This window comes from Engystomops pustulosus, chromosome 10 (genome assembly GCF_040894005.1).
Source record: "Engystomops pustulosus chromosome 10, aEngPut4.maternal, whole genome shotgun sequence".
Classification (NCBI taxonomy): Eukaryota; Metazoa; Chordata; class Amphibia; order Anura; family Leptodactylidae; genus Engystomops; species Engystomops pustulosus.
In genome coordinates, this window is record NC_092420.1 from 67,819,785 (window position 1) to 67,846,747 (window position 26,963).

The 26,963-nt window shown below is 42.3% G+C and overlaps 1 protein-coding gene across 2 annotated transcripts; it reads right to left on the reverse strand.

Moving 5' to 3' along the window:
- Positions 1-14,978: 14,978 nt before the first annotated feature.
- Positions 14,979-25,421, reverse strand: F3 (coagulation factor III, tissue factor). 2 transcript variants are annotated; one of them, XM_072129050.1, is made up of 7 exons: positions 25,196-25,421; positions 21,178-21,289; positions 19,759-19,943; positions 18,891-19,078; positions 18,349-18,499; positions 17,416-17,459; positions 14,979-16,346 (listed from the first exon to the last, which is right to left on the reverse strand). In XM_072129050.1, the coding sequence occupies exons 1-7, from the start codon at positions 25,263-25,265 to the stop codon at positions 16,317-16,319; spliced, it is 780 nt and encodes a 259-aa protein (XP_071985151.1). In that variant the 5' UTR covers positions 25,266-25,421; the 3' UTR covers positions 14,979-16,316. The 2 variants fall into 2 exon arrangements, with proteins under 2 accessions (XP_071985151.1, XP_071985150.1); XM_072129049.1 differs by lacking the exon at positions 17,416-17,459.
- Between the last annotated feature and the right edge of the window lie 1,542 nt (positions 25,422-26,963).

Here is a 26,963-nt window from a genome sequence, read left to right on the forward strand (position 1 = left end):
CACGAAGGTGCGCCGCATCTGTGCGCATTTCAGGAAGTCCAGCCCAGATGCTGCCACTCTCAGGGCAGCGCAGCGCCGCCTCCAACTGCCCGCTCACCGACTGTTGTGCGACGTGCCCACGAGGTGGAATTCAACACTGACCATGTTATCCAGAGTTTACCAGCAGCGCAGAGCGATTGTAGACTGCCAGATGTCAACTTCCACCAGAACTGGTAGTCAGGTCAGTCAGCTTCCTCAAGTCTACAATGAGGAGTGGACGTGGATGTCTGATATCTGTCAGGTGCTGAGTAACTTTGAGGAGTCAACACAGATGGTCAGTGGCGATGCCGCCATCATCAGCCTCACCATCCCGCTGCTTGGCCTGTTGAAAAACTCTCTGGTCAGCATGAAGTCGGAAGCTTTGCGCTCGTCACAAGAGACGGGGGAAGAATATTGCCTTGTTGATAGCCAAAGCACCCTGAGGTCTGTTTCTCAGCGCATATCGGAGGAGGTGGAGGTGGAGGAGGATGAGGAGGAAGAGGAGGAGAATGTTGGCGAGACACAAGAGGGGACCATTGTTGAGTCCTTCACTGTTCAGCGTGTATGGGCAGAAGAAGAGGAGTTGGAGGAGTTGGAGGAGGAGGAAATGGACAGTCAGGCCAGTGAGGGGAGTGAATTCTTACGCGTTGGTACTCTGGCGCATATGGCAGATTTCATGCTAGGCTGCCTATCCCGTGACCCTCGCGTTCAAAGAATTTATTCCAGCACCGATTACTGGGTGTTCACTCTCCTGGACCCACGGTACAAGCAAAATCTTCCCACTCTCATCCCTGGAGAGGAAAGGAGTGTGAGAATGCATGAATACCAGCAGGCCCTGGTGCACAAGCTGAAACAGTATTTCCCTTCTGACAGCGCTAGCGGCAGAGTGCGTAGTTCTGCGGGACAAGTAGCGAGGGAGAGTAGGCGAGCAGGCAGCTTGTCCAGCACTGGCAAGGGTACGCTTTACAAGGCTTTTGCCAGCTTTATGTCACCCCAGCAAGACACTGTCACCTGTCCCCAGTCTCGGCAGAGTAGGGCTGATCTTTACAGAAAGATGGTGACGGAGTACGTAGCTGACCATACCATCGTCCTAAATGATCACACAGCTCCCTACAACTACTGGGTTTCAAAGCTGGACATGTGGCACGAACTGGCGCTGTACGCCTTGGAGGTTCTTGCCTGCCCTGCCGCTAGCGTCTTGTCCGAGCGGGTTTTCAGTGCAGCTGGTGGCATCATCACCGATAAGCGTACACGCCTGTCGACTGACAGCGCTGACAGGCTGACGCTTATTAAAATGAATAAAGGCTGGATTTCTCAGAATTTCCAATCTCCACCAGGTGAAGGAAGCTCAACCTGAATAATTGATCCACTCCTCCTCCTCCTCCTCATTTTCCTCCTTCTCCTCCTCTTTGTACAGTAAAGCAGAGGAAAATGGCTATTTTTTGACAGGGCCCACTGGCTCTTGCTATAGTACTTCATGCATTTAATTTTTCTGGAGGGCCACCTACCCGGTCCTCTGTTTGAAACAATTTTTGTGAGTGCCACATACAGGCACTCAATCTATTCCATTTTTCTGGAGGGCCACCTACCCGGTCCTCTGTTTTAAAAAATTTTTGGGACTGCCACATACAGGCACTCAATCTATTCCGTTTTACTGGAGGGCCACCTACCTGCTCCTCTGGTTTGAAGAATTTTTGGGACTGCCACATACAGGCACTCAATCTATTCCATTTTACTGGAGGGCCACCTACCTGCTCCTCTGGTTTGAAACATTTTTGGGACTGCCACATACAGGCACTCAATCTATCCCATTTTACTGGAGGGCCACCTACCTGCTCCTCTGGTTTGAAAAATGTTTGGGACTGCCACATACAGGCACTATCCAAATTAAATTGTCTCCATAGCAGCCTCCACACGTTGTCTCCATTGCTACCTCCAAAAGTCGTCCATATAGCTGCCTCCATACATCGTCCCTTTATCAAACGAGGTGTGTCAGGCAGAAATTTGGGTTGTTTTCATGGATTCCACATCAAAGTTGTTAACTTTGTCGCCACCCTGCTGTGTTATCCACAAAATATACTGGCAAACTTTTACCATTTAGGGATATTATTTCAGCGCTTCTTGCGCATCTGTTTACATTCCCCTCACCCGGCATATCCTAAACTTATAAGAACGCTACTACACTTGATCTTATACAAAAGGTTCTTAGAAGTGCTGTTTGGGGAGTAGCCTAGAGACAGGGGCTTGGATTGGCGAAAGCTCGCCTGGCAGCGGAACGCCAGCTCCATGCGCATCATGCGCTTCTTGCGCATCTGTTTACATTCCCCTCACCCGCCATATCCCAAACTTATAAGAACGCTACTACACTTAACTTGGTGCAGGCTGGGACCGAGTCTGACCCTGGGGCTGGTCATATACTGCCGACGCAGAGAATTGCGGGGCCTACCTCGGTCCAGGTCTCAAAGGCCTACTATACCTCCTCCCACCCCTCCTCCACCTCCTCCTCCTCCGAATTACCATCCGTGGGCATGGCGCCATCAGTCGGTAGCTCTAGGCACAGCAGCAGTGCCGTCGCTAAGCGACAGCAGGCGGTGCTGAAACTGCTGAGCCTAGGCGATAAAAGGCACACCGCCCAAGAGCTATTACAGGGCATTCCACATCAAAGTTGTTAACTTTGTCGCCACCCTGCTGTGTAATCCACAAAATATACTTGCAAACTTTTACCATTTAGGGATATTATTTCAGCGCTTCTTGCGCATCTGTTTACATTCCCCTCACCCGCCATATCCTAAACTTATAAGAACGCTACTACACTTGATCTTATACAAAAGGTTCTTAGAAGTGCTGTTTGGGGAGTAGCCTATAGACAGGGGCTTGGATTGGCGAAAGCTCGCCTGGCAGCGGAGCGCCAGCTCCATGCCAAGATCCAACTAACATAGTTTTAACTGCAGCACCTTTAATCTACTACTAGTTCACTGCCTCCATACATGGTCCCCTTATCAAACGAGCTGTGTCAGGCAGAATTTTGGGTTGTTTTCATGGCTTCCATGTTAACTTTGTCGCCACCCTGCTGTGTAATCCACAAAATATACTGGCAAACTTTTATCATGTACCGATATTATTTGAGCGCTTCTTGCTCACCTCCTTTGGTTCCTCTCTGCCACCCATTGGTTTGAAGCCTGAGTCCATTTAGGGTATGTCGCCATGACACTCTCTAGCCTGCTGCCGCTGCCTCTGCATGCCGTCCCCTATAGTGTCAGGGTCAATTATTGGATGTTTTAGATGCTATCTAGCTTCATTCTGTCACTCTGTCATGGCCATGCTGTTGCCCATAATTTTGGCATAATGGTGCGATTAGGCAGCCTCAGAGGCATCCATGCATGCTGCCCCTGCTGTTTCCTGTCCATTTCCGTGGTGTTTCCATCCTTTTCTGAGGTTCCCAGGTGTTTGGCCAAGCTTCCCTGTGCAGAGCCTTGGTCCCCTTGAAAAATGCTCGAGTCTCCCATTGACTTCAATGGGGTTCGTTATTCGAGACGAGCACTCGAGCATCGGGAAAAGTTCGTCTCGAATAACGAGTACCCGAGCATTTTAGTGTTCGCTCATCTCTAATAATGTCCTTTTTGTAGGCAGCATATTAACGCAGGAGCTCTTAAGCTGACTATACAGTGTGCTATCAGGAAGTAGCATGGTCTAGAGCAGGAGGAGCTGAGCAGATTGCACGTAGTGTTCAGCAGGCAGCATGTTATAGAGCAGGAGGAGCTGAGCAGATTGCACGTAGTGTTCTGCAGGCAGCATGTTATAGAGCAGGAGGAGCTGAGCAGATTGTTCATAGTGTTCAGCAGGCAGCATGTTATAGAGCAGGAGGAGCTGAGCAGATTGTACGTAGTGTTCTGCAGGCAGCATGTTATAGAGCAGGGGGAGCTGAGTAAATTGATGATGAGAATGTCCTTAGTAAGGGTTGAAGTGAGCAGCTGCATCACATCTTTAGATCCGTAGACACAATATTTGTGGAGAATGAGGAGGGACACGGTATTACATGTAAACTATGTCTGATCTGTGGTTTGGAATAGATCAGATCCAACCGCGTCCATCTTTCATCCTTTAGCTCTTTGTTGATTTGTGGTTCTTTTAGTAATTTTCTTTAGTCTTAGGGCCAAAGGAGATAAATAATCTGCCGCTAAAAAAACAACCAGGACTATTCCAACCACAAGTAAATATTTTGTACTTACATGGATCACCTACTGAGTCACTATTCAGGCGGCTCCTGCTTTCCCAGGCTAACGATACATTATGTAGAATTGTTATTGCCATTTGATAGAGTCACCTTCCCTTAACTGGAAAGAATGTCTTTGGGTCCTTTGTACAATTACAATATCATGTACCATATCAATATACTAGACATATGCAAGTTTCCCAATCCTATGTAGTGGCCAATCTATGTTACTGCAGTACAGACATTCATACAGATATCCAGAATAAGCAAAGGTTAAGAACCCCCCCCCCCCACCACCACCACCACCAATATAATATACAATTAATTTTAAGCATAACTAAACTTAGACAAATTTTTATAATTGAATAGTGCAGATGAAAATAGTAAACTTTGTACTATATTTTATGTAATAAATCTGTTCATGTGTCCTTCTTTCTATGTTTAATATTTAAGCAGTCTCTATCTCTCCTAATGACTGAACTTTTTACAGAGAGTCCCCTGGGTAGTCTAATTGCATTTCCACTTAATTGCAATGTTGCCCCAACTTTTGATCTTCCTTCTTGAGAGTTGACTCTTTACTGCGTATTGTCAAAGCCATACAGTATGACAGATTGGGACACTATTATCCTCAGTCATATTTCAAGGTCTGCTAACAAGTTGGAAATTGACTTACTGGTAATTATATGCGGGTTTTCAAAATTTTGACAGATGGAACATTGGGAAAAATCAGTTTAGGATCCAGACTTGACCCCAAACTCGAACCCCAATTGAAGTCAAGGGGGACTTTTCACACCCCAAAATGGGGTAGAGTAATAGATAGATGACAAATAATAGATAGATGATAAAACAGGGCAGTTGCCTTGACAAAAGTTTGACAATTCAACTGGAACTGTAACATAGAATTGTATGATACAAATAGTACTAAGACTGGTACAGTATGGTAGTATTGTATGGTGCTGTAAATGAAAACGGTACTAAGATTGGTACTGTATGGTAGGACTGTATGATGCTATAAATGCAAATACTATTAAGACTGGTACTGTAACGTAACACTGTATGATGCTAATAGTACTAAAACTGGTACAGTATGGTAGTATTGTATGGTGCTGTAAATGAAAATAGTACTAAGATTGGTACTGTATGGTAGTATTGTATGATGCTATAAATGCAAATACTATTGACTTGTACTGTAATGTAACATTGTATAATGCTAATAGTACTAAGACTGGTACTATAAGGTAGCACTGAGTAGCAATATACAATTCTTCAAAGTGCCATAAAAAGGGAAAATATTACTGACTTCCATCTTTCTCTTATAACAGCAGCTTCCTCTGTCTACCTCAGTGCCCTGAAAAGGTAAATTATGATCATCAGCCTCTCACTAGCTGTCTCTTCTCTCTGTAACGGTGCTGGGATTTGTGACCCTGCCTCTAGTCGGCATGGCTGTGGTTATTAGGGGGCTAAACAATGGCTGCTCAGCTTGCCATGGTTTCCCAAAGCCTGAATAGTGCGCTTCGGGGTCGTAGGTGCTGAACCCGCCACGATCGGTACAGACCCAAACTGTACAGTTTGGGGCTTTTCAACACTTTTACCAGCCTAGCCATACAGTAGGTGGCACTGGAGAAGCAACTTATTTTCTCCTGAGTAGACACTTATTTATGTGTACAAGGTGTAAAGCAGTAGATATATATATATCCATCACATCTAGACCGATACATTACTGAGACATAGGAAAATGATTACTAGACTGAAGTGGCTGCGGGGACTATAGGTCACTGATACCAGCAGTAGTTACATAGTTACATTACTTCACTGTTTGCTGTGATCTATTTATACCAAAGTTTTTCTAAAGTTATCTCATGTTTTTGTCAACTGTATTTATTCCCTTCTCCCAAACAGAAAATTCATGACCCTAAGCCGAAGGAAATGTGTTGTGATGCGGTGGGCAGAAAGTTTCCTTCTAATCTCTTTGATAACAAAAGATGATGACAGCTTTGCTTGTTTGGGATTCTTGGAATTCCGCTTCCATACAAGTTCCATGGGAGGTGATTAGAGGACCCGGCTTTCAGTCCAGACAATATTTAACTCCATGTAACCCAAATTAACATATGTACAGCTAAGAAGTAAGGTCAGACCCCAGACCCCATTATATAGAACTAGTTGGTTTCTGTGCTTTGTTTCTAGGTTTCATTTAGGACAAGAGTCTTTGTATTTCTAGATCCCATTTAGATGACAGTGGGGCTTAAAAGTGAAGGAAGGGGAAGTAAAGGAAATTTATGAACCAGAGACTTCACGCTCAGCAGTGGTTGAGTAGACCTGAACAGCAAAGAACCGGTTCAGGTCCCCTGGACTTCTAACAGGGTCGGGTTTTGAGAAGGCAACATTTTGAGAAGGGTTGACACTCCTGATGACATCATCTGGTGCAATGGTCTTCTCCAAAATGGCGATGCATAGCACAGCCTGCACACTGCTTACCAGCTACAGTGCTTTACATTAGATGGTGGCTAAGTATGGTATTGCAGCTCACTCCTACTTAACACAAAATCAGGATTAAGCAGCTGCAATCGTCGGATTTCTCATATCTGATCTTCCTTATTACGATTGCTTATTAAGGGGGTATGATTTTGGCAATATGTGTATATGAGACATATGAACACAATTCTATTTTTATTTTATTAATTAAATTGGGATGGATCACCATAAATGTCCTCAGTGGTTGAATATCACCAGAATATGCCATCACAGTCTGTTATTTACTAGAGCCATTGGTATGTGCTGGGAGGAAACCCAAATCATGGCTCCAAAAAGTGGCAGTTTTAAGTGATATCTACTATATAAAGCTAAATGTGTGTATGTATCTATGTCCACAAAAGGAATTTCCACCGTCACGTTTAAAATCACCGAAAATTTGCACAGCCGCTCTCTGTGACTCATAGAGTGTCATAGACTAGGTTTTGGGTTGATTTTCATCCCATGCTTTCCAAAATCCACTTATTAACCACCATATACAGGAGCCAATGTCTGCTGCTGTGGTAGTAAGCAACCAATCACAGCTCAGATTCTACTTTGCCACCGGTCATTAATATGAGCTCTTAGCTTTGATTGCATAGACAATGAGCATAAAACAGCTTATGTGTGAGTTAACACGATAGATAGAGATAGTTAGTTGGATAGATAGAGAAATATAGACAGAAAATATGTTAACCAATTGTATTTTGTTACAGCTAAGAGCATTATTTATCCCTATTTGTTGCACTAGGCAGCATTTCTTCTGCTGAGATAGCACAAGTTTTATGTCTTTTAACATTTTAGTGCTCTGCAGATAAGAAATGAGAGGAGGTACCTACCCGGCATGACACGCCTGTTAATCTTCTTATTCGGGGAACTGAAAGGAAAGCAAACACTTGACACTTGTATGAAGATAAGCTGCACCTGGTTTATACCGGGGAAGGATACCAGCCATATTTGGTGCTGATCCGTGTAAGGGTGAAAAGACATGAAGCCGATTTGCTGCAGACATTTCAGTGACTGTCTCCTTTGTAATGAATGGTGCCTGCAGACATCTAGGTGCTCGCTGCCACGATGGAAATGGAACTGGTTTTAGTAGTAACTTCTGCAACATTTAACGGTGTGAATATCCCCCTAAGGCTATATTCACACTGCCGTTGCCCGCCCGTATCGTACCGTAGCGGGCAACGGCAGTGTACGGGGAGAGGAGGAGGAGGTGAGCGCAGCTCACCCCCCCCTCTCCATAGGAATTAATGGCGCACAGCGCCGTATTACGGGGAAAGATAGGACACCGTAGGGTGCCGTGCGCCCATAGGAGTGTATGGGGGACGTATATCGGCCGTATATACGTCGGCCGTATATACGTCCCCCATACGTTCGTGTGAATGTAGCCTAATACTGATAAATACTGGATCCCACTATATAATGTGTCTTATCATTATGTATACATCAAGCTCAGCCATTGCATACAACTTTAATGAAATTTACCATCAAAACCCATCATGATAAACCAGGGACACTTACTCATAGATCCAGGCACTGTTACTGTGGTGATCTTCTTATATTTGTTATCCATGGCCTCCTTCCTTCTAAAATTAACGTATAAAATTATGCTTATGAGCCTGTAGGGCTCTGGGGGTGTTACCTGTGCTCCTCTGTGCTGCAGATTCACAGGATCTATTGTCTTACTCCACCCCTGCTTCCTCAGCACTTCCCCTCACTCTGCCTGATGTAGTCTCACAGCAGCAGAGGAAGTTTCAGCACACAGTGGGAGGGGGGAGTGTAGCAGGATGGAGTGACTCTGGTAACACCCCCAAGAGCCCTTCTGGTTCAGAATTGATGTTAGAAGGAAGGAGGCCATGGATAACTTATATAAGAAGATTACCACAGTCACTGTGCCTGGATCTATGAGTAAGTGTCCCTGGTTTAGTATAATGGATTTTGATGGTAGATTTGTTTTGCATTAATGTATAAAGGCATAACCTGTAGTGGTAATTCCTTCATCACCGCCCATATAGGCACCATGTTACTATTTTTTCATTCATTTCAAAGAAATATAATTCACTAACTAAAGTCTTTGGGGGAGATTTATCCCCAGTGTCTGAGAGCAGAACTGTTCTACTTCCCATGGCAACCATTCTCCAACAGCTAGTTATAAAATTATAGCTGAGTTCTTATTGGTTGCCATGGTCCAAGAAAGGCTCATAACTTGATCAACCATGAGGCAGTTGATGCAGTTAGGGTTATTTCCCTAGCACCCGGGGAAGTGTCACCTATGCTGTTGACAAGACCAATCCCCTGCTTATCCGATGGAGAGGGCAGTGGTCCAGGCATGAATGGCAGTGCTCTTGGTCCTTGGTTCACCAACTGCCTCATTTGCATACAGATTAAAATGGGAATTTCTTAGAAAGGGCATCATGTCTAGAAATAATAATGGGATGTTTGAAATAAAAGTTTTAGGGTGCGTCCACACATTCAGTTTTTCAGATGCAGTTTTTGATGCCCAAACCTGGAGTAGAGTAAAAATCATCCGCACCTGCATCCGAAAAACTGATTGTGTGGCTGCTCTCTCAAGAAAAGTCTCGATATTGATATGTTTTTCATCCTACAAAGCAAGAAATAACTTCCTGTGATGTTCACACAGAATAACAATTGTACAAATCCTGGGAAAATACTTAATGCGATCCAGTGGCATAATAGAGATGACAGGAATGCAGGGAATGACCTTTGATGTGGATGATAGATACATGTACATTACGATAAGCACAAACATCTGCTGCTACATGAATGTCGTGTCCTCATATGGACACTCTGACCCCCTCTGAGTGTTATTATAGACTGCTGGCGCCCCCCAGGGAGTTTGCTCCATTCCTGTGCATTGTCGTCCTTTAGTGTACAGGGTACATGACAAGACAAGACCTTATGCAGGAAATGCACAAACCTGTCCTGGTGAGATTACTTGGATGGGCTCAATCGCCCGAGCCGGAAAGATTTCAATGAAAAGCAGTGGACTGTGGCTGTAAGCGAGGAGGAATGGTTGGCGGGGGAGATCCATTAAGAGCTTGTGCTCCACGTCAACAGCTCTTTAACTTGTACAAATAGGAGGGAAGAGGCTGCAGGGAGTGCAGTGATTCCGGAGGGGTTGTAGACATGTCACTTCTCATTGCCAACCTCTTCCCTGCTGAAAGGCTGAAACAGAATTCTGCTTTCTTTTGGCTTCGCTCCACCTGACATTCCAGCATTCACATAGACGTATACCACCAAATCTCTGCTCAGACTAGGGCAGTGGTGGCGAACCCATGGCACGGGTGCCAGAGGCGGCACTCGGAGCCCTCTCTGTGGGCACCCAGGCCATCACCAGAGTTGACTCCAGGTATCTTCCTGTAGTCCCAGACAGACCAGGACTTGCTGTGCACAGAGATATTTTAAAGTGGCAGTGCTACCTGGGACTGCTGGAGGAGTGGGAAGCTGTGGACAGGTCTGGATTTATCATTGTAGCTAATGCTCCGGCCATGACAATTCTTCCTGTTTATGGGATCCTAGAGGGAAGCTACAATGATCATCCAAATTTCTTGTATTTTCTGCTTTATTGGTGTCCTCAGGGTGCTGATATGAATGAAAGCTGTGACGCATAAATCACTAATTACATTTCTGTGTTGGCATTTTGCGATAAATAAGTGGGTCTTGGTTGTAGTTTGGGCACTCTGTCTCTAAAAGGTTCTCCATCACTGGAGTAGGGTAACTACAAGCTATAAGCTTGGTGAATATTTAGTGTTACAGGTGACTGCAATCCACAGATTTGATTTGCATGCAAAACATTCTGTTTCTAGTACATAATTTCAGTGGATACGGAAAGTATTCAGACCCCTTCATTTTTTTTACTCTTTGTTTCATTGCAGCCAATTGGTAAGATCAAAAAAATTCATTTATTTTGCTCATTAATTTACACTCTGCACCCATTTTGACAAAAAAATAGTAATATAGACATTTTTGCTAATTTATTAAACAAGAAAAACTGAATTATCAGTTTTCAGACCCCTTTGCTGTGACACTCATATTTAGCTCACATGCTGTTCATTTCCTTCTGATCCTCCATGAGATGGCTCAACGCTTTCACTGGAGTCCAGCTCTGTTAAATTAAACTAATTGGACTTGATTAGGAAAGGCACACACCTGTCTATATAAGACTTCACAGTGTATGCCGGATCATATGAGGATCCGGAGGTCCTAGAAACTGCCCAGGGAATGCAGAGACAGAATTGTGGCAAGGCACAGATCTGGCCAACGTTACAAAACAATTTCAGCAGCACTCAAGGTTCCTAAGAGCACAGTGACCTCCATAATCCTTAAATGGAAGAAGTTTGGGATGACCACAACTCTTCCAAGTCCTGACCATCCAGCCAAACTAAGCAATTGTGGGAGGAGAGTCTTGGTAAGAGAGGTAAAGAAGAAACCCAAGGACAGAAGCCTCTCTTCACTGCAAGACATATTATGTCGCATAGAGTGCAAAAAAAAAAAAAAACAAATAATAAGAAAAAATATCTACATTTCTGTTCTTTTTCTTTCAAGATGGGGTGCAGGGGCTACAATAATGAGAAAAAAAAAACTTTTTTGATCTTACCAATTGGCTGCAATGAAACAAAGTGAAAAATTTAAAGGGGTCTGAATACTTTCCGTACTCAAATCGAGGGGCGGGGGGGCATTTAATGTTCCCATGGGGCCACATGAAAAATAGGATTGGTTTTAGAGGGCGAGACTAAAAAGACCCTTTATTGTGCAATTGGCTGTTACTGTATCTTGGGTGCAGTGTTAAAGTAAGTAAGGTGTGAAATTGCTCTTCATCCTTATCAATAGAGCAGAGCTGTAATACCAGCGCTGTGTCTGGGAGAGCGAGGGGGCGTTCACACGTGGCGTTTAACGCATACGTTTCAAAACACAGAACAACAGCTGAAGAGAGATTTGCCTAATTAAATTGAGGTTAACATTTGCATTTCCAAAACACCAAAGTTAACAAATTGTTAAAGTGTTTGTTAACGTATGCGTTTTGTAAAGGCAAATGTTAAAAACATCAATTTAATTAGGCTCTCCAGCTATTGTAGTGCGTTTTTAACAACACGCGTGAATGCACCCTAAGGCTACATGCACACTGCCGTAGCACGGCGGGCACACGGCAGCACCCGGGGAGAGGAGGAGGAGTTGAGCGCAGCACACCCCCGCCCCTCTCCATAGGAATATACAGCGCATGGCGCCATAACACTGGACGGACACATGTCCTATCTTTTCCCGGGCTACGGAGCTGCACCGTTCCGCTCCCGTATGATGCCATGAGCCCATAGAAGTGTATGGGGGGCCGTATATATATATATATATATATATATATATATATATATATATATGTCCCCATACATGTGTGTGAATGTAGCCTTAAGCTGTGTTTTTCTAATCCAGGACAACATTTCATAGGCTTTTTTTTGCTGATTCATTTTCTGGGATGAGAATTTTTTACATCATATACAGATAAGATAAGTAAATTATTTGCTAAAGTATTATCAAAATCTAAATTGTGAAATAGTGTTTGAATGTGAAGCTACACATCACTAACTTCCCCTATGAATACCATTCAGTACACTTTAAGGACTAAATACACAGAAAATAGTCCAAAGTACCTGAAAGTTGTCAGCATAGGCTGTGTATAAACAAAGGGTTTCTGATTACATTATAAATGCCAAGTATTATTGACAAGCAATACAGGCGGTCCCCTACTTAAGGACACCTGACCCCTAGTTACAGATGGACCCCTCTGCCCCCTGTGACCTCTGGTGAAGCTCTCTGGATGTTACTTTAGTCCCCGGCTGCAATGATCAGCTGTAAGGTGTCTGTAATGAAGCTTTATTGTTAATCTTTGGTCCCATTTCAGCAAAAAAAAATTTGAAAATCCAATTGTCACTGGGACAAAAAATTTTTTGTCAGGAACTTCAATTATAAAATATACAGTTTCGGCACTTATTCATAGATCCAGGCACCGTGACTGTGGTAATCTTCTTATATTTCTTATCCATTGCCTCCTTCCTTCTAAAATCAACAAGCGGGGTGTGTGTGTGTGTGTGTGTTTAACAGAGCCCCTCAGTGCTGTAGCTTCTCTGGCTGTTACACTGTCTCCCCATTCCCATGGTCCTTCAGCACTTTCCCTTCCTCTGCCTGATAATCTCTGGTCACGTCCACCAGAGCCCCTTGGCTCATTTGCATTATTTTAAAAGTTGATTTTAGAAGGGAGGAGGCCACGGATAACAAATATAGTGTCTGGATCTATGATTAAGTGTCCCTAATTTATCAAAACTATTTAAACTTGACTCACCTCAGGCAAATATGACTCTTCTCTGCTCATTTTCACTTGACTTAAAGGAAACCTACCACTTGTAGTGGCAGGTTTCTGATGGAAATACCGGGCACCAGCTCAGGGTGATACCTCGGTTTAAAACACTTTTTAAACTTTATAGCCGGCGCAGGCAGGTACGCGCTCGGCGCTTACCGTGCGCGCGGCTACATAGGAAGTGTACCTCCCTGCACCGGCTATAAAGTTTAAAAAGTGTTTTAAACCGCGATACCGCGGTTTAAAACACTAACAAAAATAAGCTCCGGCACCAGCTCACCCTGAGCTGGTGCCCGGTATTTCCATCAGAAACCTGCCACTTCAAGTGGTAGGTTTCCTTTAAGGAGTTGTTTTTTTTAGGTAAATGGATGAGATTTTCACATAAATAAGAGGGAATTCTAGAAAAGACATTTCATATCCTACCTGAGGGGAACGGTAGTTTAACAGGCTAAAATCTGCTTACAGTTGTTTTAACCCCTTAAAGTTCTGCGCCGTAGCTCTACAGTGCAGAGGTATAAGGGATGTATGAAGAGGGCTCACGGGCGGAGTCCTTTTCATACAAAAGTGGGGGGTTTTGCATTTTGCAGAAAACCCCCACCGCTAATAACCAATAAACCATGTGATTGCCGCCGGCAAAGTCGCCGGCGTTTAAAAAACGGCGGCGCGCGACCGCCGCCATCTTTAATGCAATCGCCGCGCCCCCGAACGTCATTGGGGGGCGGCGATCGGTTACCATGGTAGCCTCGGGTCTTCTTTTGACACGAGGCTACATGGCTTCTGCAGATTCGTTACAATGAGCCAGTGGCTCATTGTAATGAATGACCTGCAAAAATGCCATATATTGCAATACTGTAGTATTGCAGTATATGGTAGGAGCGATCTGACCATCTAGGGTTAATGTACCCTAGGTGGTCTAAAAAAAAAAAAAATTTAAAGAGAAAAAAAAAATTAATAAAATATTAAAAAGTCAAATCACCCCCCTTTCCCTAGAACGGATATAAAACAGTAAAAATCAAACATATTAGGTATTGCCGCGTCCCAAAATGAAAACGTCACCTCATTTCGCAAAAAATGACCCCTCACACATCTCCGTGCGCTAAAGTATGAAAAAGTTATTAGCGCCAGAAGATGGCAAAAATTTTTCTTCTTTTTTGTACACATTCGTTTAAATTTTGAAAATGTATTAAAACACAATAAAACCTGTATAAATTTGGTATCACCGCGATCGCACCGAACCAAAGAATAAAGTAGGCATGTAATTTGGAGCGAAGAGTGAAAGTCGTAAAAACTGAGCCCACAAGAACGTGCGTTTTTTTTTCAATTTTTTCACATGTGGAATTTTTTTTCAGCTTCGCAGTACACGGCATGTTAAAATAAATAACATTACGGGAAAGTAAAATTTGTTACGCACAATATAAGCCCTCACACAGGTCTGTACACGTAAAAATGAAAAAGTTATGGATTTTTGAAGTTCGAGAGCGAGAAATGAGCTGAAAAACCCTGCGTCCTTAAGGGGTTAAGGAGGTGTTTTTTTAGGTAAATGGATGAGATTTTCACATAAATAAGAGGGAATTCTAGAAAAGACATTTCATATCCTACCTGAGGGGAACGGTAGTTTAATGGGCTAAAATCTGCTTACAGTTGTTTTGTATGAAAAAAAAACTAAATTAATAAATAGTATGAGTGAAAGGAAAATTTGTAATGTATCAAATTGCTTCTTCCTTCACCAACTTTAGCTCAACACTTGACGGATCTTGTTTCTAACTTTTGAGTACGAACCAGTTGTACAAATGTCTTCCATGTACGCATTGTATATAAAATCTCCCTTATGCTACCAATAGTGGCCGGACCAATGACAAGACTCCAATATTATTTCCCAGTCACCTTTATTTTGAAAATAAATCCTATAAAAAAATAAGTTACTTCTTTTACAAAACACAAATAAATTTATCATCTAATATTAATCATATATATTATATAAATAAGTACCATTGATTGTCAAATTATAAAAGTAATCACCAATTACAACATTATCTCCGTATCTGAAGTCTCTATACGAGTCCCTTTATAAAAATATAGAATATTCTCCTGATAAGTGCTCTGTCTCCAGCATACACATCTCCTGGTCAGTGGATCCATGTCATGACATACAGTAGTGTTTCTCATAGGATTTCTATAATGTTTCACAAACAGAAAGCAGCTTTGTATTATCCATATGTATATGTATTGTTTCCTAAGTTCGGATAAAGGGTAGGGCTTGCAGTATATAGTCGGTCCCCGACTACCCCTACCCTTCCTCACATACATGTGTTATCAATGTAGAAAACCAGTTCCGGACACATCTGGCAGTGACTTATCTCCCTGAGAACATCAAGTTTAAAGCCAACTCTGTCTCCCCTGAGATCTGCCACATGAAGAAGCTGGTAAATCCATTCAGATCATGCTTATCTAATATTTAAGGCCAGCTTAGGTTCCTCCTAAAATACTCCGTAGAGCTAGGATTTTAATATCTGCGCTGATGAGGGGCGACAAGACAGAAACAGCTTTGTGGATAGCAATGTGTATAACATTTCAATATGAAGCATAGTCTCTGTTCAGTATATGGAAAGAACACTGTAACACTGCAGTGACCTCCCCCCAAGATCATTAAATATCAAAATACTAATAGCCCCCTCCCCCCCCCAAAAAAAAAAACAATTATATTAAAATCCTGGAAAAATGGAATGTCATAATATGCTAACATTTGTCATGGTAGTGTTTGAAAGTAAAATATTATTATATTGCTATTATTATGATTATCAAATATTCCTAATTCGGTGCCAAGTCCAGTAGCACCGACGATACCCGACAGACAATTATCACAACTAAACATTCATCATGGTATAGGAATGCCTCATACACCCATTATAACAAACTAAAAACTTGTACCCAGTCAAATATTGACATAAATAATAGCAGAATATTAGATTTCGAAGTTTCACAGAAACCAGGATTGTCCTTTGCTGCGTCTGAGCAGTGGGTAGCGTGCACTGAGGAGTCCGTGACTGCAGGAGTCAATGCCTCCATGTAGTGGTCCTATAGGGGCCGTCCCCTACGCAGCGTTCAGGGCTTCTTCTTCTTTTGACTTTTCTTCATTCTTTCTATTTTTGCGCTTGCATAGTATCACCGACAGCACGATTATGAATACGATAAGAGCTACTCCAATTCCTACCGCAACCAGGACAATAATATCAAAACCTGGGGGGGGGGGGAAAATGAAGACAAAGACCAGGGTTATAGGGCGTGAAGCAGAAATACATTGTTGTATATATCGCATGCATTCAATATATGTATCTCAGGCCAAGTGTAGATACATATGGGGTTATTCCCTTTTCACCAAAGCTTTCCATCTTATTAGTAGGATATCATCTATAAAGCAGCGTCTATATTAGAGATCATTTATATTCTATACCACAAGTGCATAAAGAAACTCCTAAGCTATACATTTATGCTGGAAGCAAGATATCATTTTATGACTTGTATCACATCTTAGTCATTCCCTGCATGTCCCAAGAGGAGGCAGTGAAGATATGTCATAAAATGTCACAGATGTCACCTCCCAATGCATATTAAATTAGTAATTTTGCATTCCCTTTAAGGGCATCTAACACCAGGATGAAGGACTGTATGCAAATGAGCCTGAGGGGCTCCAATTTCCATAGGTGTTAATGGAGCCTGGAGCCCCTCGGGCTCATTTGCATACAGTCTTTCATCCTGGTGGTAGATGCCCTTTAGTATCCATCCTGGATCAACAATTATCACGGTCTCTAAATATTTATGAATAATCCGGCAACTGGATGGAACCATTATCAACGGTCAAAGGGGTGTCACTGCACAGTCCTACATCACCGCCCATGTAGAGACACCTCCAGTTGGTAACTCCCATCTGTTAATTTATTCATAAGTGTCATTGAGTGGAACACGACAACATAGAGAGAGGAACAAAAAAAGTTGGGAATTCAAGTTTTTACTAAAATCGACATGTCTGGAGAGGTGACTGGTCTTGTTAAAGGAGGTTTTGCCCCCTTAGTGTTATGTAACTGACCCATTCCCACTAAAACTCGAATATTCATAAAAAGCCACAACACATCGCAGTAAGTAATGTGTTGGTAACAGCAGAGATGAATAGAGTAAGACTGGTGAGAACAGAGAATCCCATGTTGAAGCACATATGACTTATTGACCTAATAGCGTGGGAAGAGCATTAATAAGGAGTGTTATGCATTAGGACCCAGCTCCCACATGTCTACGAGAGGAGTCAACTTACACTGAGGCACAACACTGCAGTGGAGGGGAAAAACCCACTGGCAGCTGGAAAGCAAATACAAGTTCAGAGTCTATGACAATCATATGGCTGATACAGGTATACATGACCCACACTCCAAAATAGTCATATTTATACAAGTTTTGAAATCCTTAAAGCTCTAAGGTAATAACGGAGAACCTTTTACAGACCAAGAACCCAAACTGCAACAAAAAACCCCCTGTTATTGACAACGTGGCAATTTAAGCAGCGACTTATTATTCCCTACTTTTTTACAGCTTTCAATCATATTCTCTTCTTGAGGACATCAATACAGTATAAAGAAGGAGACATTTTAGATTATTGTTTAGGTTCCCTTGAACATGAAGAATTGTGGGAGCTCCAGTGACCCATCAGTCCTCACCCCTCAGCCAGCCATAGATGTGTAGATTTCAAATATCCCTGAACATGGCACATCCTGGGACTACAGGAGGCGGCCACGAGTCCTGTCTGGTCAACTCTGTGCCGGGTTGACAGCCTGGGTTGCCTGCAGATAGGGCAATAAGTGCCACCTCCATCATCCGTGCCTTAGGTTCACTGCCACGGCTCTAAGGCCCAAGAAGGGTCGCCAATGATTTTTCTAATGATGGTCTATCTTCAAGCAATGGTGCAGGCCACTTTGTAGGTATTTACTTCTAGATCAGTACACTGCAATCTGTAAGTACTGAATGGTGCTGGTATTGGCCCCTCAAATTTTTAGATACTTACCAGCTCAATAGATGTAAACAGACCTTTCATTACTTGTGTGACCTAAGCCTATACAGTTTTTTTCCTGCAATGGAAAGGCCCAAAAAGTCTACCCTAGCCATTGGCAACATCAGCCCGTAATAAAATCTCCCCTTAATAGTTTTTTAGCAGAAGCTTTGGCAGTGAGCAGTCATCTCAGTAGACACCTACCTCCTGCATCAGATGAGGTGCACAGTTCATCAGAGTTTTGGCTCATGCGGTTTACTTTGCGTGATGGAACTGATGCCTGGACATAGAAGCAGTAATTTTCTCCTTCATCTGTTTTTATGACGATTTCATTGGTGTCAGATGACTGCTGTTTCTGTAAGGGTGAAAAAAAATTGCATCTATTGGTTGTATAAACAAATGACATTTATAATAGATGTACAATTTGCCAAACTGAGCATGCAACACGACTGTCAGAGGGACATATATCCGACATATAGACGTCTATGGCGTCCGGGCTCGGCACGTTGTGCTCACTGTTCTGCGTTCTCAAAAAAGATCGAGCTTGCCCTGTCTTTGGCCATAAGAACGGCCTGCAGTGCGATTTCTTATGGATAGTGGAGGGGGGAGCAGCGCCAACATGTGCTCATCCATGTAAATGAAGCCCGAGAGGGAGTTGGAAGGAATAGCATTCAGCTACCGCAGGTGCACATGTGATACAAAAAGGGGCAATGATGGTACCAGAAAATAGGAGGCTTTGGACTTACCTTTCCTGTGCTAGACGCCTTCCTATAGAATAATGTATAGGTGAAGTCATTTGGAAAAAAGTCCCGCACAGTCTTTGGAGTGTTGTTGGAGAATCTGTACGGCGTTGGGGTATCTCTGATCAGAACTGTGAGAGTGTTCAGCTCTTTGTTCAGTGTAAAATTTCGGATAACTGGTTTCCCAATAATTGCTAGAAAAGAAACAGACAACATGTAAATATTGGAGCACAAGGAGGATTATAGAACCATAGAGGAAATATTACTAAACATTTTATGAGCATTAATTATTGATATTGAAACAGTCAACCATCTACTCGTATAATAATGTGATGACTCCTAGGGGTTGGCCACTTTACCTCATGTTTTTGTAACTTGTGGGGGGCAGGATATGAGATAATTTACCAATATACTTTATTAATAGTTCTGTTCCACTTTCTTGATATGTAAAGTGAAGCCTCCTGTCTTTTACTTCATCAGCCAGAGATTCCTGCCCATAAAATGGCTGCAGATGGAGGGTCATGTGATCTCTATCTGTCCATGAGCAATCGCTCTGCCAGGACTTTATGATGCATTTATGTATACAACATTAAGGTCCTGTCAGGGACCGATAGAGATGACCCTCCATCTGCACACATGTTATGTCTGACTGATGAGGTAAAAGACAGGAGGCTTCACTTTACATATCACGAAAGCAGAACAGAACTATTAATAGATGTATATTAGTAAATTACATAATATGCCTCTCCTTCAGACACATTAGAAAAGCACAAGGTAAAGTGGGCAACCCCTTTAAATCATTCCATAAAAACAGTGCAACCATATATCATTCTTCTATATTCACTTATGTGTCCCAGCCCCCGTCTATACATACTTTCTTCATAGGGTGTAAATGAAGGACCCTCAGCATAGGGAGATTCCTCTATCCCATCCGGTGATCTGATTTCTGAAACAATTCGGACATCATAAGTGTCCTTAGGGTCCTTCATCAGGTCGGAAACATCGCATGTGGTGTCCGTGGTGAAGATACATTTCTTCTTCCAGTCTAGAAAATATTTACTGAGAAGACAAAAACAGATTCGGGTCTCATCATTCAGGTCCTTTCTGGTGGAGCCACATGTTATTTACACTTGACCTCTTTGTATTGGGGGCTATGAGACACCCATGGGCATGAACTATAGACCCCCTAAACGTGGATTTTATTAGTTTTATTACTCCTACTTAGCACCGAGGTGGCAAATAGTTTATAGAAATTCTCTACATGGTGAGTACATGGTGCAACTGCTATATAAATGACCCTTGGGCTGCATCACATGAACGCTATGCTATGGCCGGGCACACCGGAGAGGAGAAGAGGCGACCAACTCTCTCTATAGAAAATAGAGCCGCACGCCCATTCTTACGGCCAAAGATAGAGCACGCCCCATCTTTTTTGCGGGTGTGTTAGAGGGAGCACACGATGTGCTCAGCGTACCGAGTGCCATAGACTACTATGGGGGGATGTAGATTCAGTGGAAAATTTGCGCCCAAATATATGCCCCCCAACGTTCTTGTGAAATGCAGCCTTACCCAGACTAGATTTTTGTACCGATTTTCAGCTCCCACATATAGATCATAGCTGTTATTCAGCCATAAATCAGCAGTGAATGTGGAATGCAGAACTTGTACATCCAGTTATTTCTTTTATACCTTGAAGCTTTTTTCCGAACTTTCTAACGTAAAAACTTCACAGCTACTTGTGATCACTCAGTACAAGCAGGAACACGTACACACAGTGCACAGCTCTCCCCTATGTCAATACCTCCGCTATCTGCCCATCTGTCTGCACACAGAGTAATCAAGAAAATATGTTCCACACCTTAATGAACTAAAAGGTCCTGACAATGGAATCGCAATCCAACTTTCCCGGAAAAGGTGTGATATGTCATACAGAACATGTTTTGTCAACTCATTGTACCCACAAAGATACTCAACCTCTACAGAAGCCATGATGACGGTGTAATAATCTGTGCCCCCGAGTGCCCAGAGTGCGGGTTGGCAGAGTGTGGTGGGTAATGTTAAAAGAAATATAGCTCCAAGGAGTTGGCACCCAGCTCCTCTAAGCTGTAGTGTTGCTGGTTATACTATACTTTATGAGGATTCAGGTCATGGCAACCACCAAGGGGGTAGTGACGGGATGCAACCCAAATTTCCTTGGAAGCCAGAAAGGTTTCTAGGAATTAAGCTAGAAATTAATATTCATCTAATAACCTAAAGTTTGATCTTAACCGGATATCTTGAGATAATCACTTACCCTCTTATCAGCACGGTGTAAGTGTAGTTTGTAGGTTTCGGAGCCCAATCTAAGATAGTCTTCAAATTGATAGATGACCACCTGATGTCAGTTGCCGTAGGATATTTCTCACCTACAAAATAAAAATTGCGTTCTAAAGGTTAATACTACTGCTGCTTCGCGGACGCTTCATCTGTAATTATAAAACAAATCTATGCGCTTTGAAATTATTGTAGCCACATTTAATATCACAACTGCCCCAATCGTTGGTCGTTGCAAAACGTTTAATTGCATTGTGTACTGGAGGCAGTGGTTGTCTGACACCTACCTCCAGGCAGAGGTGTAGCTTATGACTGCAGCTCTCCTTCTTCAGACTGGTTGGTGTCTATGAACACAAGCTCAACCCAAACCTACCAATTGGTTCATTAAGGGATGATTCCTCTTCCTCACGGACAGATGGATTGTAAACTACAACTCCTATCATGCTGTAGGCTGCATGTCACATTGAGAAAATAATTCATATTCTGAAATACCGGTATATCTCCTTGTCTGTGCTTTCCCTCATTAATCTGGTTTAGTTCAGATACATAAAAACGCTTCTTGGCAGATAAGATCCCACTGTGTAAGGACTCAAGCCAGATCCCAGTGTTTATGGCGAAGGCGTGACCTGGAAAATTCGGCTTTGAGATTTATCTACCTGGTACAAAAACTTGGCAAGTAAAACCTTCTGAAACTACTGTGCAATATTCCTGCTAGTGATTCCTCCTATACACTGCCTATGTTTTTGTTTGTATACAGGGGTGTGAGCTGAGGGAGGGGGGCACTGGGACCCATACACATTACATCAGCTTTAAAGGAGTTATAAAAATTAGCATTTTAGCCCCTATCCACAGTATATGGCACAATCTGATGGGTTGGGGACCAATCTTTTGGGGCCCCCACAGATCACAAGAAAGAAGAATGGTGGTCCCCATTAATTGATAAAGAAGCAAGATGAGCATGCACCCTGCTCCTCCATTCAGTTGTATTTTTATGGATGGAAATTGCACATCGCCGCCATTCCTGGTCACTCTCTAAAGGAGTACTACAAGCAGTGCTCAACAATTTCCAATGCTCCCATAGTACTGGGGCACCTTTCTCGTCCTCATTAGTAAGAACTGGACCCCTGCTCTCAGGACTGTTCTTGTGATGGATAGGGGCCCCAGCAGTCAGAATCTCAGATGTTTATTCTCTATCCTGTTGATAGGAGATCATGTAAACTTGATAAAACTCTTTAAGTTATTATTTATTATTTTTGTTATGACAAACACAAAATATCAAATATTTAGAACACAATGCGAAATCTCACTTCATTTACTGAATACAATGGGTTAATCTGAATTCATAATTAGCTGAATGTGACTTCTGCTTATACATTTACTAAAATCCGGTGAACTGTCCAGAAACCTGCCAACAGATAGAAGTTAATACTAACTGTGACAGCGCAGTAGTATTGGGTGGAGAATGGTGCATTCTTATAGATCAGGAGGCCGTAGACATAATGATACTTTGGGGAGACACATGGAACCAAAAAGGGCTATAAATGTTGCAATAATTTGGTGCAAAATAAAACTTCAACTTGTTACTTTATTGTGCGACTACAGTGAATATTATAGATGACATACATAGTACAGCACAAGTCGGGGGATCTTGGTTCTCGGATCACATTTGGTGAGGACAATTAATTAACTTTTTTTTATATAAAATAAGAGTTTTATAGAAACTAGAGCAGCTCTTTGGATCTGATATCATCTGGACTATTGCCACATTCTTCAGTCAGCAGTGAATAAACTACCGAGGGTAAAGTACAGCCGCCGATCACAGGTCCTTCAACAAGGACTTATAAAGGAGATTAATCTACAGAACCACAAAATTCTGAAAAGCTTTTTTTTGTAGAACAACGTTCCACATTTATTAAAGCATTTGCACCAGTTTTGTGTCTGACTTTGCACCGAAAAAACGTAAAATCTTCTTGCACATGTAGTTATAAAGAGTCTGCGCCAGTTTTGTGTCGCAGCTGCACCGTGTTAACCGTGTCATAAAATTCTGCACCCAAAGGGGCGTTCTGGTGCAGAGTAAGACTGTGCGCCATATTTATTACTGCGACTAGGCAGAATTGTGTTGCACGCTCTATGTTAAAGGTGCACCAAAAAAAAGTTGGCGCACACTTCCCAAGCAGTGCAGGGGGCGGCACATTATTGAATACTGTGCGCCAGTTTTGATTAATTGCCACGCACTCCACAGGCAAACCGCACATAGTGTACTTTGCACTACTTGTGATAAACGTGGCCAAATATAAATTTTCCTCTATATCGCTCTATAGTTGCACCGGCCCTGTCTGAAAGGTCTGACTACAAAGAGAATCCCTGACATCATATCCACATCTCTATAACAAATGTGTTACTGTGATGTGAAATATCTTCATATAGGAGAAGACATCTGTAGCCATTATCCAGAGATTTACTGTGTAAGGCGGCGCTGGGATACTTGATCCTTACAACATGTTTGGTCTCTGAGTTTTTCCTCATCTGCTTGTAAATGTAAAACATCCCGAGTCAATTAGGGATCACAGTAAAACTAAGTCAAACCATCCTGCTGAGAGGGGACTAGGACTTCAAAGGTCACTTTAAATGCTCTTAATCCATGTAAATGGCCAAGTTATGTGACCTACTGTTATATAGGTTTCCTGGGATGTCGAGATTTAAGGGGTTGTACATCTAACAACACACAGGGCTGGAGAGTGTGAGGACATAAAGTTCTTGGGAATGGGGAGGGGAGGGAGGTGAAGCTGCAGCTATGCCCAGGCCTACGGCTCATAGGAGGAGGTGGCTTTCCATGTATGAGTGCTACCTGCATGGACAGGGATTTAGCAAGTCTGTAATAATAGGAGGTGCAGACTAACTAGTCATGGGAGGTCAGTAATACTATCAATGGTTGGTCAGATTTGGGGACCTTCTACAATGTTGGTCGTGTTCCATAAATCTCATTATTTAGGATTCTGTAATAACTACTGGGTGGTAAACATGGCACAGGAAATGGGTGTATATAGTATAGCTATTATATATGATATGAGGATAAACCTATGATCTCCGTGTCCTCTGTAGATGCACTTGGCCTCCGGTCACATGTCCTTATAAGGACAAGGAACTTGTAATAGTCTTATGTAGGGTGAGATCCTCTGAATATTACAACTGTAAAATCTAACTTATTTATGATATAGAAGTATGATATAGGCAATGAATAGGAATAGGCATATATGATATTGGTAACTTGTATATTATAGGCAATCATATTGATATTACATTATAACTTTATACCAATATATTAACAAAAAAAAGGGCCCCTAGAGGATTCATCATCCAGAACGAACCCCAATCCATAGGGACCGTCTGGTGTCAGATTCCGCATACTGCGTTACTTCATCAGTGATTCTCTATGTTCATTCTCTTCATTACGCAAATGTGAACACAGCCTAACGAGTTGTTCTCACTCCGGCCAAATACAATAACGTAAAAGACGGTCCCATGATGTTTTTTGTCTAATACAGATTAAAAAGCACAAGAAAAATGCCAGTGAACACAAATCTAGTGATTTCTAAACATATAATCTAATCTTCATGTAATCTAACACTGATCTGAGATCTAATGGAGAATAATCCAATTGGTTTCTATTACAAAATCTCAGATTGTGGGAAACTATTGCTATAAAGGCAGCAAAGATTTATCGCAGAAGTTTCCTTCTTCTGTGTGAGGAGCATACAAATCCCTGCACTTCTGCTACTTATGGTAGGAATAATAATGGACACATATTGTACCACAACATAATCTGAACCAGATTAGCACAATTATCCAGAATTTACCAATTCCTCTATTTGTAATACTCCAGTTTTCCTTTATAATCCAGGAATCAGTAACTATCCAGGAAAGGAGAACTTTATATGAAGATATCTGAACACTACAGGAGACATATATGTAAGATACATAAGGGTGACATATCTCACCTTGTGCAGAGCTGGGGTGCCAGCAGGACAGGGTGCCCAGCAGCAGCAGTACAGTGTGTGGGCAGCGCATTGTGTGGTATAATCCGCAGGTAATGAGATTACAGCTGTAGAGTTGTGGTAATCCCGGAGGAATGGTGTACAGCACAGAATATAACGCGTGTCCTGGCCGGGCACCAGCTGTGCTCTGTGCTCTGTGCTGCAGCAGGCTGCTCTGTATGACTGCTCCGGCCGCTGCCTCCCTTATATACAGCAGGCGCCTCAGCCGGAGCCGCTCCATAGGTGAGGGCGGGGGGAGGAGCCCGGCTCTTCCTGTCACCACTGCCCGGCGCCGCTAGAGGCCGCTCTGCTCTCATCACGTATACAGTGCTGATACATACAGTGCTGATACATACAGTGCTGAGGGGATGACGTCAAAGGGAGACAGACCCGCATGTGTCCGGAGACCCTCATCCACAGATAGATGCTTCTTATCTATCTTTTACCTAAGCACAAAGGGTAATAACACAGTAAAAACTCTACTTACTCATATAACGCTATCATATGCTCCAGCGCTGTATATTTCATGGGGGACATATACAAAGAAAACAAGACATTACAGAATAATAACATAATTAGATGAGTAAGGACCCTGTTCACAAGAGCTTACAGTCTATCATATATCTATATTTCTTTATATATCTATCTCATCTCTCTCTCTCTCTCTCATCTATCTCTCTCTCTCTCCCCTGTAAGCCTACTAACTTCATGCACATATATTTTCGTATCTTATTGTATAATTAAATTATTTTTGCCTATCTATCTATCTATCTATCTATCTATCTATCTATCTATCTATCTGTCTGTCTATCTATCTATCTATCTATGGGCTTATTCACATGGCCGTCTGCGGGGACATACATACGGCCGTATGTACGTCCCCATAGACAGAAATAGTGGTACAGCCGGGAAACTGGCCGCATACCGCAAAAAGATAGAGCATGCTTTCGGTCGGCGAGTGTGCGGCTGCACGCCGCTATTCTCTATGGAGGGAGGAGGGGTCACCTCCTCCTCTCCAGCACACGGCGGTGAATGTACCCTATCTCTATCTGTCTGTCTGTCTAGCTATCTATCATTATCTAATCCACAACAATTGAGAACATATGTCAGGAGAAGTCAATAGTTCACTTATATTTGGAGTGTTGCCTTTATCTGTCGGACCTTTTTATCTATGTCTCTATCAATATTTCCATATGTCTATCAGTTCAGTTTCTACATATCCTTCAGTCCTCCTGGTTATCTATCTGTCTTCTAAACTAGTTTTGAAACTACGAAACTATCATTAATCCATCTACAACTAATCTCTCTGTCTATTTACCTATCTATATAATGTATCTCTCTTTTTATCAATCATCTATCTTGTAGATAGATTCAATCCATATCCACATCTATAATTCATCTGTGGATCTAAGTATCTATACATTTTATCTATTTGTCTATTTTTAATGATCTATAATGTATCTGTCTATCAATCTCTGGACTATTACCAAATCTATGTCAACAAATCTGTAAAGAGTAAATGTATCCATTTCATTATCTGTAAATCTTACATTTCTATAGATTTTTATGTTACAGCTGCACCAAGGACTCATGGTAAGACAATAATACCCCAAAACTTGCCAAAGATTTATAACTGTATCTGGACTAAACTACTCTCAGCTTATTTAACAGATTTATTTAATGCTTTAAAGTTTCAGTTCTTCAGTTATGTAACTCACAAGACTATAAAGTA

What these genes read in the sequence shown, in the direction of transcription:
- F3 (XM_072129049.1), bottom strand. Translation starts at nt 25,265, where the DNA reads ATGCGCTGCCCACACACTGTACTGCTGCTGCTGGGCACCCTGTCCTGC. An exon ending in TACACCGTGCTGATAAGAGG is followed by an intron (nt 19,944 to 21,177) that starts GTAAGTGATTAT and finishes TTGTCTTCTCAG; the next exon opens with TAAATATTTTCTAGACTGGA. An exon ending in CACCTCATCTGATGCAGGAG is followed by an intron (nt 16,347 to 18,348) that starts GTAGGTGTCTAC and finishes CCCCCCCCCCAG; the next exon opens with GTTTTGATATTATTGTCCTG.